General features: G+C 40.6%; 1 protein-coding gene across 1 annotated transcript; it reads left to right on the top strand.

Annotated features, from left to right (window-relative positions):
• Positions 1-1,046: 1,046 nt before the first annotated feature.
• Positions 1,047-3,604, top strand: LOC147623250 (rho GTPase-activating protein 5-like). The gene is made up of 5 exons (XM_086821831.1): positions 1,047-1,707; positions 1,810-1,930; positions 2,105-2,224; positions 2,338-2,568; positions 2,799-3,604. The coding sequence occupies exons 1-5, from the start codon at positions 1,271-1,273 to the stop codon at positions 3,195-3,197; spliced, it is 1,308 nt and encodes a 435-aa protein (XP_086677957.1). The 5' UTR covers positions 1,047-1,270; the 3' UTR covers positions 3,198-3,604.
• The last annotated feature ends 13,028 nt before the right edge of the window (positions 3,605-16,632 follow it).

Consider the following 16,632-nt stretch of genomic DNA (forward strand, 5'->3'; position numbering starts at 1 on the left):
ATATAGAATTTAAAATTAGACAAATTTTGAGATTATAACTAATATGTGTAATTTTTGATCCTTGAAAATAAAGGCAATGCTGCATTCTAAGTCGGATTTTTAAATTTAAATACACTTCAAAAACTGGGTTTGTTGAGTATTGCCCCTATGGAACTCGCGCACAACGACACGGACGTGGAAACATGCTCTAAACATGCCCTATGATTGGTTAATATATTAAGTAATAAGACCTCTCTAACCCTAGCTCAATACTCAACCGTTTTTAAATGATTCTTTCAATCATTAATGTGGGTCTTACATAGCCACTTCATTTATTTGGGATCAAATGAGGGTGCACATGAGACTAACTTTAATTAGGTTTAGGGCCTAGATAGAGGGACAAATATAAGAGGTGCAATCATGCGGCGCTTTGAAGGGCTTGCTAAAGTTGGAGGGGTGTGGATTTGGTAAGCTGAGAACGTGGGGAAATTGCCACCAAAGTTAGGGGTGGGGTTAGGGAAGTTGAGACTCGAGCGTGGTGGGAACGTGGGTGGTCAAAGGGCCCGCTAAATTTGGCAGGAAAAACAGCTTGCCAACATGCGTTCATAAATGGCCGCCTTCAGGGGCTACCACCCACGCATGACGCTCTCTCTTTAGGGCGTGACGCGATGTGGGCGGCTCGACGTGGACGTGGATTCTATGACGTGTTTAATACTGATGTGGATGGTGCTGATGTGGCAGTTTTGACATGGACTGTGCTAAATGAGGTGGGCTTTGCCCGCGTGGGAGGGCGAAGGCGTGACGTGGACAGATATCTCTCTAGCTTTCTCTTCTCTTTCTAGAAATTGCATCTTTCTCTCTCTAGTTTTTTTCTTTTTTCTAAATGTATTCATCTCTCTCTCTCTCTCTCTCTCTCTCTCTTCTCTCCGTCTCTCTCTCTTGCTTTTTCTTCTCTTTCTAGAAATCATCTCTCTCTCTCTCTCTCTCTCTCTCTCTCTCTCTAGCTTCGTCTCTTTCTAGAAATTCAATTCAAGCACCATCGTCGTCATCAAAACGCCTCTTTTCCCTCTTCTCCTCCTCCTGCTTCTCTTCTCTGCTCTCATCTCAGAGTCTCTTCTGAGCTGCTTGCTGCTCAGGTTTAAGCTGCCCACAGTGAAGAAAAGCTTCCATTGCGACGGTTGTGGTGCTATTATAAGCTGGTTCCCCTTCTTCAAATCTAAGACAAAATAAGGAAGTAAACAGGCCATCAAAGGCTTTCCCTCTGAGCTCAGTGTCAGCAGAGGAGCGAAGGATGACAGAGGTTCTCCTGTCATCAAAGGATTTCCGTCATGGCGTGAGAGCTATGGAATTCACAAGCTCCCCCAGCAGCTCAACCACAGGTGGAGGAGGGGAGTCTCCCTTCATGCTGCACTCTCCGGATCAGATGGGGAAACCAGGAGAAGCACAGTATCCACAACACCAGAAGGCGAGGCGGCAGCTGACGGGAAACGCCTCCGCCACCGCCGAAAGCGAAGTGCAGGCACAGCTCTCTGTGCTGGCGCTGCTTCTGGCGGCCTTCCGGCGCTCGGGGCTGACCTGCCACTCACCGCCGGACGACATCAAGATGGACATTGGGTGGCCGACCAACGTGCAACACGTCACGCATGTGACCTTCGACCGCTTCAATGGATTCCTGGGGTTGCCTGTGGAGTTCGAGCTGGAGATTCCACGCAGGGTTCCGAGTGCCAGGTGCGTGCCTGGCTATGGGACTATGCACACGAGCGTTTTGCTTTCTCTACTTCGAGAGCTAACAGGTCTTGGCTGCTTTTTGCTTTTTTGCTTTTTTGGCAGTGCCAGTGTATTTGGAGTCTCTGCAGAGTCCATGCAGTGCTCTTATGACAGACATGGAAACAGTGTTCCTACTATTCTGCTACTGCTCCAAGAAAGGCTATGTGATCAAGGAGGTCTTAAGGTGATCCTACAAGAATTCTCATCTGTCTGTGTGTTGCAGGCCTTCCATTTTGAAGTCCAATGCAGGGTTGCAATGTCCATTGAATGCACTCACTGTGAATAGCTCTCACCTCTTCACATATGCTAGTTCAGTTTTCAAATAGTAGGCTCACTTTGATTTGCTTCTTTTATGCAGGCTGAAGGCATTTTCCGAATTAATCCAGAGAACAGCCAAGAAGAGCATGTTAGAGATCAGTTGAATAAGGGCAATGTTCCCACCAACATTGATGTACACTGTTTGGCAGGTCTTATCAAGGTATGCTAATTCATTTTGATGTTGTTCAAGTGTTATTTCCCTCTTGAAGCATGGCATGCCATTGCACCCACATATCCATTATGAAGCTTTTCCCTCTGCAATTTGGATTCCAGGCGTGGCTCCGTGAATTACCTCGAGGCGTATTGGACTCGCTCCCACCTGAACAGTTGCTACAATGCAATTCAGAGGAGCAATGCCTTGCATTGGTTAAGATGTTGCCACCTACCCAAGCTGCCTTGTTGGATTGGGCGGTGAACTTGATGGCTGATGTGGTACAAGAAGAAGAGGCCAACAAGATGAATGCTCGAAATGTTGCTATGGTGTTTGCACCCAATATGACCCAGGTAAATATGCATCATAGAAACTTTCATGCCAAAGGATCTCTCCCACCCCACCCCACCCTACCCTACCCCCCCATCCCCACCCCCCAACCCCCCGCGGCGCGCCTCCCCCTTCCTGCATCCCTCCCTCCTTTGCACTGGTGTTTTGGAGGGAGTGATTGATGTGCAGCACTCCATCTTGTAGTAGATTTCTACACACACTCATCAACCCCTTTTTTTTTTTCTTTTTGCAGATGTCGGATCCATTGACGGCATTGATGCATGCTGTACAGGTGATGAATTTTCTCAAAACTCTCATCCTGAAGACCTTGCAAGACCGGAAAACTTCCATGAAAGATTGCAAGCCTGTTATCACATCAGGTCTCGGGCTGCCGAATGGGAACTGGCGAGAGAGAGTATTTAGCAGCGGCAAGCTCAACCGAAAAAACAAAGGGGAGAAAGCCACCAATGGCAATGAAGTTCTTCCACCAAAAGGTGGTCTAGAAAGGAAGGGCAGCATGGAGCAAGACAAGTGCTCTGTAGATGTAGAAGAAAGATTCTTTAGAGGTTTTAGTGGTAGGGATACTACAGATGATTTCATTAGCAGCAACAACAGGCTGCCACTTACAAATGTGCACGCTTCGGTGTTTTAGGCACATGATCACGTTCTTACCTCTGGATAGAAACACTCTGATATGCCCAGTGTTAAGGAGTTGGTCGCCGACTCTCGATCACAACACGGCATAATGAATCCATCACAACACCAACTCTTCGTTATGGTGTTGCTCTAGATGAGGTGGCATGCAAAGATGGTATCAGGCTATGTTGCGTTTTCTTGCGCAGAACCTTGCCCTTGCCTTCAGGCTTCATTGTATATCTGTATGATACCCTATCAATTGACTTTTAAGAGTCTCTTAATCTCAGGTTAGTAGAGTCAACTTTTGTATTTCATTAAGATTTGCTCGTGTAAGCAAAAATTAGTGACCTCCAGGCAGTTAAGTAGGATTTCAGACTTTAGAATGCAAATTTGAGCATCAATACCATTGCTGTTTTATTTACATATTTTTTTTTTATTGGGCCAACTTTGGTATACTACTTGGTGCGAGCAACGGCTATCATACAGCTGAGATAGTGGACCATATATACCCAGTATGATAGAACCGAAGTTCAAGAAACTTGTGATCTATCCTTTCGCATGTGTTCCTAATTTGGGTCGCGCACAAATTGTGCGCTCTGAGAGAGAGAGAGAGAGAGAGAGAGAGAGAGAGAGGGGGGTATTAACGTCGGTAGAATGCAACACGAAGGCATATACGACCAATGGTGGGACTTGAACTCGGGTGGATCATGGCCTTTACAAGGGCCCTCGCACTAGCCAATCATGGCCTTTACGAGAGAGAGAGAGAGAGAGAGAGAGAGAGAGAGAGAGAGAGAGAGAGAGAGCACATCACCTTGGTAGAATTGCACATATACACTTAACCCAGTTGAGAAATATCCATTACCCTAAAATCCCTACAGAATGGAGACTCTAATCCATGTCTGCATGTCATGATGGGCATACCTTTCACATCATACATGGATGACATAAGGGTGGGCACAATAAGGTTTGCCTTAAATACAATAATGATCACAAGTGAGGGCAATTTGATCATACTTTATACAAGTTCATCCCATGGATATCAAAACAAAATTTATCGAGAGTAATATATTAATAATGCCAAGTGTGTGCCCCTAGTTGGGGAATGTGGTGTGATAGCCATTAAAACAAGGGACATGAAGATGAATTTAACGTAGTTGATGCCATGCCAAGTTTGTTAAAATCCCAAAGCATGTAGAATTGGAACTAATTGGTCTAGTTTTTAATGAAGGTGGATAGTTGGATCTACATCACTTAATAATTGATCTTCATATATAGATAATAATTTACATATGTTAGATACAATCAATGAACATTAAACATCAAAAGAAGAAATGATAGGGGCCGAATTTGAAGCCTTTAGGGGGCATCAAAGCCCTTCGAACCTTCTAGAGAGGCATGTCAGAAAATAGGGTTGCAAAAGAAGGCTATTGATGGCCACTATTTTGAAAATTTCTCTAAATTTTGGCCACTATTAAAAAATTTCTCTAAAATTTAGAGGCAAACAGAAATACTTTGAAGGTCAACGTAGATTATGGCCTTAAAATTGAAGGTTAGCCTTCAAATTTCAGCCCTGATAATAACCCTTGGCCAAGCCTTTGTATCTTGGCACTTGTTAAACTAGGCAAGTTTAATAATTAATTAATTCAATAATAGTGACTTGGCTCGTGGTCTATGTCAGGTTCTGGGCAACAAATTGGTTGTCAAAGTTTCAATGCGTGTGTATTAACTGGTTGGCATGGAGATGCGCGACTTGAAAGCTACCTGGGGCCATGGCTGGCATTAATATTGGTCCCCGGACAACTGTTTTTGGCTAACGACCGGACTCTGTGTGTGCGCGCGCGCTAACCGAGGTTTTGTAGTAATTAGTGAACTGGGTCTCCACAGTCAAGACAACAGAACCTTGTTTGGTGTTGCTTGTGTGCACCACCACCAACACCAAGAGCCCATAATAGCGTGGTAATTATGCTTTTTGATCTCGGTTAAATACCATCTTATCATTAACGCTCCAAATGCATGCGGGGTAAAAGACCCACACATCAAGAAAATACGTTGATTGCTGCTACCGTGCTTTTTTTAGTTAAAACAGCGGAATATATTAAAAGAAAATGATGTTACAAGATCCCATGTGGAAGGTCCATGGGGAGACACAGTGACCTGGAGAACCCTTCAGAAAAAGGGGGACAAAACTCTGAAACAAAACTGAACCCTTTTCATCTCTTCTATTTCATAAAATAAAAGGACCCCCCCCTTGCCGATCGAGTGTTAGTGCAGTGATTAGAAAGGAGTTCGAGAGTCCTCAGGATGTGGGTTTGTTCATGCAGCGGGGTTAGAATGGAGTTCGAGAGTCCCCAAGTTGTGGGTTCTAATCTCCCTTATGCAAGTGATGGCTGTTGGTGAAAACAAGAAGTACTTTTAATGGAGTTCGAGAGTCCCCAAGTTGTCGGTTTGAATCTCCCCTGTGTGAGCGATGGCACTGTGTGTGTGGGTGAAAACAAGTTGTACTTGCTGCTTTCAAGCCAAAATGTAAAAAATAAAAAATAAAAAAGATTAAAGGACCCCGACTCACCAAGTTATAAGTTTTTATTTTTCCATGCTTTTTTTAGTTTTCTTAGGGAATTAAAAAAAAACCCTTCCATTTCTTTTGTTTGGTAGGGCCAAAGTTACCCCTACTTGTCTTTTCTTTTGAAAAAAGTGTAGTAGAAGTGAGAGAGTGAGTGTGAGTGTGAGTGTGAGGCTCCATAGGGTAAAGGAGCCATGCCTTGAGTAGCCCAAGGGGCCAGAAGCATTTTTGTTGTGAGAGTTTTCCACCCCAAGGCATTTTGTAGTATCATATTAGGTTGAACTTCTTGATATTTTCCACCCCCAAGGCATTCTCTAGTATTGTATTAGGTTGAACTTCTTGATATTTTCCAACCCCAAGGCATTTCAATATTATACTAGGTTTAACTTCATGTATAACCTCGTATTCTCATTGACAAGACAATGAGGTTGGAGGGATATGCTTAGTAGTGCCCTAAAGTTTTGACCTTATATATTAGGGGCTTTTCTCTTGTCCTATGGATGGGCAAGATTGCACTTTCATTGATGAAATAGCCCCATGGGGACGTGTAGTCATGCAGGTGTGAGAACAATAAGCACACAGGGGCTATAATAGCTCCATGGGGACGTGTAGTCATGCAGGTGTGAAAACAATAAGCACACAGGGGCTATAATAGCTCCCAGACTAACTTTTAGACCAATTCAAAGACCTTGAATTGTTTCAAGAAATGATTACAATTTTGAAATGGCTATTTTGGGTGGTTTACACCCTCATTTCTTGGTGTTATAATCACTAATGGAAAATTAACAACTAGAATTAATGTCCTTGTTCGTGAATGTGGTTGGTTAAAAATTACTATAGTTCATTATCTATAGAAAAATAATCCTTTTCACCAACAAGATGGGATTTTCTTGTGATTAAACAATACTATGTGTAATCCACGTTGGTTGATTCTCAATCTTGACTGGCATTGACTTAGTCATCCATAAAGACGAAATATTTTAATCCACCAAAACCATTGCAAAAGGTTACAAATGTATAAATTTTATGGTTAGGCCATAATTAAGAGTGTATAAGCATATTCTTGCCAAGTAATCAGGTTAAAGTAAATTTATTGTTAGCAAATGGGATGGTTTTTTACGAGTAGTTATCCCAAGATCCATAATCATCCTTCCATTATGGATGAACTTGCAAAAACATACATTATTAGGGAAAGAACACTTTTTAAAACAATTAAAATTGCATCTTGTTTGTAACTTAATGTCTCATTTAATGTGATTTCTCCTTGAGAAGTTTAAACTATACATTGCTTACAAGTTACAAGTATATGTCATTTGGTTATATCATCTCGAGCCCCCCTCTCCTCGGTTCCCTCACACTGTTTCTCGATTTCTCAAATGTCTATCAAGGATCCTACTATCTTTCTTGTGATGACAACACATCCGCTAGAAGCGAATCTTTGCCACTTTATTCACATGCAACTTCTTATTTTTTATGGATGCATGTATCCAAGCTCTGAGATATGTGAAATCTTACCACATTATTCTTAATTGACATAAAGTCAACCATTCATTTTGACACGATTTATCTTATTACTTGTTGTAAACATACAAGTAAACATACAACTAAATTGAACAAAGGAAATTTATAATAATACTTAGAATAACTAACTCTTATCTTATTACTTGTAAACATACAACTAACTTGAATAAAGGAAATTTATAACAATACTTAGAATAATTAAATCTTTTACATCGTCTTTGATAAAAACTTTGTTATTTTGTCAGCTTGTAATAATGTAAAGGTGGCTCAATCAAAAGATAAGTGTTAAATTGAGAAATGCGAGATTTATAGGCTTAGAAATAATAGAAATGTAAGCCCTCAAATGGGACTGAAATCATGCTAAGAAGCACACATGTCTATGTGCACATACACACAAGCCTCCCTCCCCCCCCCTCGCTCTCTCTCTCTCTCTCTCTCTCTCTCTCTCTCTCTCTCTCTCTCTCTCTCTCTCTCTCTCTCTCTCTCTCTCTCTCTCTCTCTCTCTCGTGTTTTTTCCTTAGTACTCATGGTTTGGTTGATAGGATCTTTGACAAGGAGACATTAATCAACCACATATGTGTCTACAACCATAGCTTGAATTGACATGAGCAAATTAATCAACCTAACATAAAGCACGAACAAAAAGAACAAGTGGGTGAAATCTCTCTCTCTCTTTCTCCCCCCCCAAATGTGAGAGGCTCCCTCTTCTTACGTGGCTATTTAAAACCATATTGCAAAAATTAGCCCAAAGAGCCAATAATAGCTTTTCTTGTCAAATTGGGCTTCCCTTTTACATAAATAACCATATGTCCATGCATATAATAGCTTTCTTTGTCAAATTGGGCTTCCCTTTTACACAGATAACCATATGTCCATGCATATAAGGTTTTTGCATAAATAAATGAGTAAAGCATGCAAGCTTAGGAATCCACATCCCAACCATATAAAATGGGAAAAATAATATGAAATCCAAAAATGTGGCAAATGGCCAACCAAAATATTACTTTGTATGCCACCATAGTGGGTGTTCACACGCTATGTACATACCATCTCATCAATGCAGTGCATTGTCATCACTCATCACCTATCTCACAATTGTCGTCGCGTCACTTACAATGATTAATTGGAATCCACACAATTAATCTTGACATGACATCGCAATATAGGCATAAACATAAAATAAATTGGTATTTAACACAAAGATCACCCACAAAACCAATAACACTAGCATAGCTCCAAATACATATACAAATAATGTCATCCAATATTAAGTGGTCTCACCCACGATACCAACCTGTTTACATGGTACAATGGTCACCCTTGGAGGCATCCCCGAATAACCATAGAGGGATGAGATCTAAAATTCTCTCTTACTTGAGTTAGTAATAACTGACCTTAGTTGCATGTTTGATTACATGAGAAAATGAGAGGTTTGGGCTAGAAATGAAAAAAAATCTCAGGAATCCATTGCAATTTAAAGGTCAAAAGATATTTTGTGTAAACATTACCTGGGCATCTAGTGGTGTGCTGGACTAATAGTGTTAGCATGCTCAAGTAATTCTTCTTGATCAACAATAAGTGGTATCTCTTCATAGACTGGTTGTGTAGGAAGTGGTCCTCCAACAAGCTATTCTGAAAGGAATCGTGTGTGTTCCAGTGTGGTGATGGCATATCTAAATGATAAGCAAGATTATTAATTTTTTAAATAACCTTAAATGGTCCATAACACCTTGGTGCCAATTTCACATTGGATTCTTCTCTACACTCTTGAGTCTCCTTTTCTCAAATTTTAAGAGAATATGACCACCTTCTTTGAATGATATATCTTTTCTCTTCTTATTTGCCTGTTTAGCATATTGCTCTTGGGATTGACGTGTTGCTTGTTGAATATAGCATCAAAATCTTTTACAAAATCACCAACTAGGATTCTATGAGAAAGGAATGTATTCAAAATGGGTAAAGCCTTACCCCATAAATAATCTTAAATGGTGCTCACCCAATAGCTAAGTGAGGTGTGTTGTTGTAGGCAAGTTGTAGAAGGTGAATGTATTTATCCCAAAGTTTTGGTTGATGGGAAACATAGGCTCTAAGTAAAATGTTGTTGTTAGTCACTTCTTTTTTCCTATTGGAATCTATTTAGGTGCCAAAAAAGGCTGTAAAACTTTGAATCTCTGTGAAATATAATGTTCAGTGAAATATAATGTTCAGTGCCCGCCTCAACATGTATCTCACATTGATGTACGGTGCACATTTGTACGGCCCCCATTATGAGGAGAAGCCATTGGTGCACATATCTTTAGTGGGACCCCCAACTTAGATGCTGAAAGGGATCGTAGTTGTGATGTTGATGGTTAGGAGATGATGAGAGGTACAAGCATTAGCTGGGGTCCGGGGTATAGCCCCAGCCTGAAAAGGTATAGGAAATATTCCTTGAAATATTCCATCGGATACTAATTTCATCACATTAGTGGGCGGTAGTCGGTTGGGACACGTTATGAATACGCGGGTGGTGAGCCGCGTCAATGCAACAGGGCCGCCCACGTACTGGACGCGTCCACTGCACTACCTGTAGCACTATAAATGGACATAGTTGGCACAAGCAAAGGCATCCAATGCTTGTGAGCATATATTCCCTATACTCTCAGTACACACTCCTTCCAGAGTATGTATAGATCCTCATCTAAGCTCTACACTAGAGCACATAGGTGGACATCACCATCATATTGTACCTATCTCTTGTTTGGTATAATCAGAATTTTAAAATTCTCTCCATTCTCTCTATTGCATTGTCTAGTGTACTTTCTCTTGTTGTCTCTTTTTCTGCTGTGCCATATTCTTACACCATGGTGGCACAAAAATTTTCTTGACAAATAAGTGTGTGGCTTGCTAAGATATCAATGGCTTCTCACAAGGAATGAAATAGGCTTGTTAATAAAGTGGCCACTATCATCTAAATCATATCTTATATGACTCGATGTAGTAGGAAAGCTAGTAAAGTCCATCGAGATCTGTTCCCATGATTCATTTAGTATAAGAAATGGTAACAATAGAACTTAAACTTGTAGCACTTGATTTTTTGACATATCATATAACTGGCAATAAATGTAGCTACATCCTTGCACAATTTTTTTTTAAAAAACAGAGGACATACAATATATTATTTTTCATAATAATAGATTCTATGAACAAAAGGAATCGTAGTATAGGTTCTATACAGTGTACACATATACACGCAGGGTGACACAGTACACAAAATCAGCTACATTTATTATCTGCACGTGCGGGGTGTGTCAGGAACCGAGCTGCGGTGAGCACCGGGCAGCATCATATTTACCAACTTTTGGAGGCGAACGTTTGAAAAAAAGTGGGCCGCGCTATGGCTAAAGGCATGCAACATTTTCGAATCGATGATCTACTTATTTAGGTGGACCTTTGTAAAAGGCGAAATTCAAACTTGTAACAGAAGCTAACCTACCTTACCTATATCTATATATATTTATATGCATGATATGTGTCATATGATCCACATAATTGTCCCACATTCGTGTGGAGTCTAGATCGTTGGAAAAGGCTTCCACAACCTTACCTTTCCAGCTCAAAAAGCACACCAGATTTCAAATCTTCATCACAAACTTGCAAAATTCCCCTTTTGCAAATGTGTCCTTCCAATCATATCGGTTATGTTCAAAGTGTTGCCATTTTTGTAAAGTAAGGGCCAGTGTCCACGCTTTAACTAGTTTTGCCAAAAAAAGAAAAAGAAAATATCAATTGCTGTTTTGGAGAGGAATAATAGTGGATCAAGACAAAAATAGCCTACCATTTGTGCCGTTGTGAGCTCAATACATAGGCTAAGCTTAGTGATGGCTAACAACCAGTTGCCAACCATGCCTTGAGTGGAAATGTGCCCTAAGTAATGGCAAGTGATCACACCAAGATGTAAAAATTGTTGAAGTCTATAAAGGACACATAAAGGCAAGACAAATATGAAAACATGAAATTCTATTAACCGCCTTCAAATGAGCCAGTGCTAGGATCACTCTCACACACACACACACTTGTCTGTTGGAATTATCCGAGCCTCAATGGTGTGAAGGGCTATGTCTCAATTGTTTGGTGTGAGCACCCTCTTAGGGTGTGAACGTCCCTTATTAAGGGCTCGGTTAGACGATAAGGCCTGAGGTGGTCTATTGCATCTCTCTCTATATCATCCTCTTCTCTTCCACTCACTTCTAGGAGCCATGGTTTTCTCCATGCCATGGGTGGCGACACAGTCCTGTCTAGTCTTCCCATGCTTAACTAAGTGATTTTCTCCATGTTATGGGTGTGGCAACATTTTTTTTTCCATGCCATGGGCGGCAGCACAGTCCGCGATAGGAGCTTGCCTTGCCTTCTCATCTCATGATTGGCTACTATGATCACTGTGTCTCTCCTTCCACCTCAACTTCAATAGCCGCCTCTGAATTTGTGTGCTTGGCTTCCTCTCCTATGCTTCTCCCACCACCTCGACTCTTCAATAACACAGCAACCGCCTTTATCTGAGATTAGTTGCCACCTTTGTTATTTTCCTTACACTCCTGCCACTTTGTAGCTGCCTAGCAATCCTATGAGATAAGCCGTTTTTTCTCTTAGCTCTCTGATCTTCACCTTGTTCCCATGGAAGTGTTTCTTACTATAACTAGTTTATAGTCTATGACTTTATCATGAGGGACTCACTTCTATTCTTGCACAAGATGACATGACCCGCTCCCATAACAATCCATTCAGTGGGGGTCTTCTATATTAATCTACAACATGAAGGCATACAAGAGCAAGATATCCATGAAGAGGAGGTGGAGATCACCATAAGTCTTCATCAGCATGTGCGTTAAGCTAACGCCATCGCATGATGACTTAGTCTTTGCATCAAGAAGTACCCACTGTTATAAAATTTAAAGAGGGAAAACTTCTTTCTCATCATGATCTCTTCACTATCAATTGAAAAGTTTTATGGTACTGGGTTTCCAACTTAGTAAACCAAGGTACAACTTCTCCTCATGCGAGAAGTAGTCTGGGGTATCGTCGTTATTAGTGAATGACACATATCTAGGATCCATAGACCCAAACTAGCTGTAATAGCACCTTTTCTCCAAGAATTTACGTAAGCTTTCTCACTTAAATAAAGTATGAAAATTACACAATCAAAATTATCACTTCATCTTAGCATAGCATAAAGAAGGAAAATACTCAACAACACCAAGAACAAAAGCATTAGGTGCAATCTCCCCCCAACGTGTGCGGCTCTCCTCCCACACATGGTATTTAAAGTATATTCATACTTTTAGCCCATAGAGCCATAAATAGCACCTATTCCACTTTTGGGCTTTTACTTTGCAGTAAACAACTTTAAAGTTCTAAGGTTTACACAAGCTAAAACCACGGCCCAATAACATATACAAATGGACCAATGCTTACATATTCACTTGTGCTCACACACACATTAAACTATCTTCTGCACACACGCACGTAAACTCTAGCCACATAAGAGGCTAAAAAATAATCAATGTTATCACCGCCTATTCACTCTAGTTAGACAATCAATTGAAGACACATGCTGTCACATCAATTAAACTCTAGGGCTCCACATAAGAGGCTAAAAAATAATCAATGTTATTACCACCTATTCACACTAGTTAGACAATCAATTGAAGTCACATCAATTAATCCTAATGCTATCTTGAGAAATAGGTAACCATATTATTAAACTGCATGTACCCACCTGTGACATTCTCAGCTATGTAACAGCTCTCCGACTACGTAGAGATGCAGAAGGTAGGGCTCTTGTTCACCTCCCAACTATAGATTAAAATGAGCATGCACCCATTTAACCAGGCTATATATAGTGGCCTACCGACCACACTACCCCCCGACCGCCCACAGTACTCCGTCCCCCGAATAACTCACCCTTGAACCCTGGACTTACTCACTGCCCACACTCCAACGTGCGTACTCGAAGCTCGGTCGAGCTTAATGTGCATTACATGCTACGTGACATTACCTCCCCCTTAAGAAGAGTTTTTATTTTCAAAAATAAACTCTGGATAGTTCTTTGGTTAGCATACTTAAACGTTCCCATGTAGATGCTTCTTGTTCCATGTGTTTCCATTTAACAAGTGCCTCTCGATACATAGTATGCCTCATGTTCTGATCCTTAAATTCTAGAATCTTTTTAGGTTTGTGTGGAATAGACACTGGTTCAAGAAGTTCTACCAAAACATTAGAAGTAACTACAAGCCTCCCTATGGTCAACAGTTTTTCGGAGTCTATTGACATGAAAAACAGGATGTACTAGTGCTCTTTGGCAACTTAAGTTTGTATGCTATGCTACCAATCTTCTTAGGGATTTTAAATGGACTGCAATATCTAGGAGAAAGCTTTTGATACATTCTAGTCTTGATAGTTTCCGAATTCATAGGGACTTTCAAGAAAACAAAGTCACCCTCTTCAAAGGTCACTTCTTTGCTACTCTTGTCAGCATACGTTTTTACACGACCTTGTGAATTATAAATGCTATCTCTTGCTGCTTTTATTATATCTTGCATGTCTTCAAAGGAAATCCTTAACACACCGAATCTTCTCCTTTTGTAGCCCTACAGCCATAGGAGATCTCGAGTGGAAACCATACATTAACATGAATGGACTAAATCCAAGAAAACTCCAAATGTTGGATTGATTTTTATTGACATACACTCAAAGCATGTCCGCTAACACTTGGTTGACTTTCTCAGTCAGGCCTAGATGCGGATGATCAGATGTACTCATACTCAGAGTAGTGTCCAACTTTCGAAGACTTCCCTCTAAAAGTGACTATCAAACTTTCTATCCCTATCCAAAATATATCTATGGGTAGACCATATAGCTTGTAGAGATGTTCGATAAACAACCTAGCTAACTCAGAAATTTTCACCTCCTTTTTAGTAGGTATAAACTTGACCATCTTGGTCAATCTGTCAACCACTACCCAATCCGAATCATTCTTTTGATTCGTTTTAGGTAAGCTAATGTTAAAATCCATGGAAATACTCTCCCATTTCCCTTTGGGAATATCCAATGCATGTAGCAAACCTTCAATCTTGAGGCATTCATGTTTATTAACTTGACACTTCTTGCATTTCAGCACAAAGTCCTGGACGTCCTTAAACAAAATGGGCCAATAAAATTGTCTTTTAACTAGTACATAGGTCTTCTGTATCTTAGAATGACCAACACTCAGGCTATCGTGACTTTTAATAAGAATTTGGCACCAACAGTCACCAATAGTTCTTATGCAAACTCTGAGTCTACCCTTGTAGATTAGGTACTCATCACATCAATGGAATAGTGTCTATACTTTTTCCCTCGACTAACTTTATCACCCCCAAGCGAACCAACGTCAAGTGGTTTTGAAGGGTACATCCTCGAGCTCTCTGTCTTGGTACATGACCCAAGAGACTTGCCTAGTTATTATAGATTAGTGCTCACTCTTCTTCTAGTGGAAACCTCGGCTAATCACTCTGGATTAGTACTCTTTTCCAATGAGGAAGGAATAGGATGTTGACAAGTGTAGTCACGTATAGCAAGCCATACCTTTGAAAAAATTGGATCATGCTTGCACATACCACATAGTGAATCCAAGAATTTACTCTTGATTATGGTGAAACTCAACTCGTTCACCATCGACATGCGACTAACCATATCCACCACCACTACGTTAAGTTTACCTCTCTGGTAATAGAGCTGTAGGTCAGGATCTCCGCCCACCGAGCTTTTCTACCTTTTAACTCATTTTGACTAGAAAGCCATTTCAAACTTTCATGGTCCATCCATTAGGGGAAAGTTGGACTCAAATTGGGCCCTTTAAGGATTGCTACACAAAAATGGACTCATGGTGGAATTTTTACAAATCAACTACACATCATGCTATATATCATTGGAAAGGTCTCGAAGAGTAGATTCCAAATGTCCAAACTTCACTCACTTCTAAGTTGATTTGCAAAAATTTCACCATAAGCCCATTTTTGTAGAGAGAGAATGTATAGAGATCCTTAAAGGGCCCAATTTGAGTCCAAATTTGAGTCCCTCAGTGGATACAATATGGCCTAAGTAGTGAATCTCCTTCGCAAAAAATGTGCATTTTCTTTCCTTTGCAATAGTGTATTTTTCCTAAGTAATTTGAACACTAAGTGTAAATGCTTTAAGTGTTCCTTTCTCAACCTACTATAAACAAATATGTCATCTAGGAAAACTACTATAAATTCTCCTAAATATGGACGTAACACATTATTCATCAGCATATAAATGTCGTTGGTGCATTTGTCAAGCCAGATGTCATGATTAGGAATTCATAATGTCTAAAATGAGCCCTAAACGTAGTCTTGGGAATATCATGTTCCCTAATCTTGACTTGATGATACCTCGATCTAAGATCAATTTTAGAAAAATACCTTGCACCATTAAGTTGATCAAACAACTCATCAATGTGTGGTAGGATGGTTGCAAGATGAGGGTGCCTAGTTTTGTGTCAGCGGGTGCCCTCGATTTAGCTTGAAAACATGCATTTTTCCATTAAGAATACCTAATCTCTCCTAGTTAGCCTAAGAATTTTACTTCAGGTTCTTCTAATGAAACATCTATTAACAATCCTAAAATGGGATTGATCATGGTGAAGGACAATGATTAAGCAACATAATTAAGGTGGATTAAACCACACTAAAAACTCCATGAGAGAGAGAGAGAGAGAGAGAGAGAGAGAGAGAGAGAGAGAGAGAGATTGCACACTAAACACTCAATTCTATTGCTTGCATATCACAATGAACCATACAATGATATAGGCTTTCTAGCCTTATCCCACTTTACACATCATCATCCATGTGGCACTCCCTTTTTCACTATTTTGGTCAACACTCACACACCATACAATATTACATGTGGCATTCCTATCTCACCACAATATCTTGCACCTCTAGGGTGCTTTCCCACATACACACAACACCACGATTACATCTTTCAACACCACGATTACATCTTTCAACACCCCCTCTTAATTGAGGTGTTCCACAACTCACCCATCACCCATCACCCATCACCCATATCAATGTAGCATTGCACAACCGCAATCGCTACCTCTCAACACGCCCCCCCTCAATGATACATTGGAGTGTCTATCAACCAATCATGTGTGCGCATCTACCATCTTAGACACCTAGTCCATTTTGAGCCAACTCGCTCACAGCAGAACCACTGAGTCCGATTTGAACATGGAAGTTCGGGTGGGAACCAACCCATGCGCATGCACCTCACACATGCATCGCTTATGCACACATACACAGGGTCTTCTTCTCCTTCCTCTCGACTG

The sequence above is a fragment of the Cibotium barometz genome, chromosome 27 (genome assembly GCF_041138505.1).
Source record: "Cibotium barometz isolate CiBa-2024 chromosome 27, ASM4113850v1, whole genome shotgun sequence".
Lineage (NCBI taxonomy): Eukaryota > Viridiplantae > Streptophyta > Polypodiopsida > Cyatheales > Cibotiaceae > Cibotium > Cibotium barometz.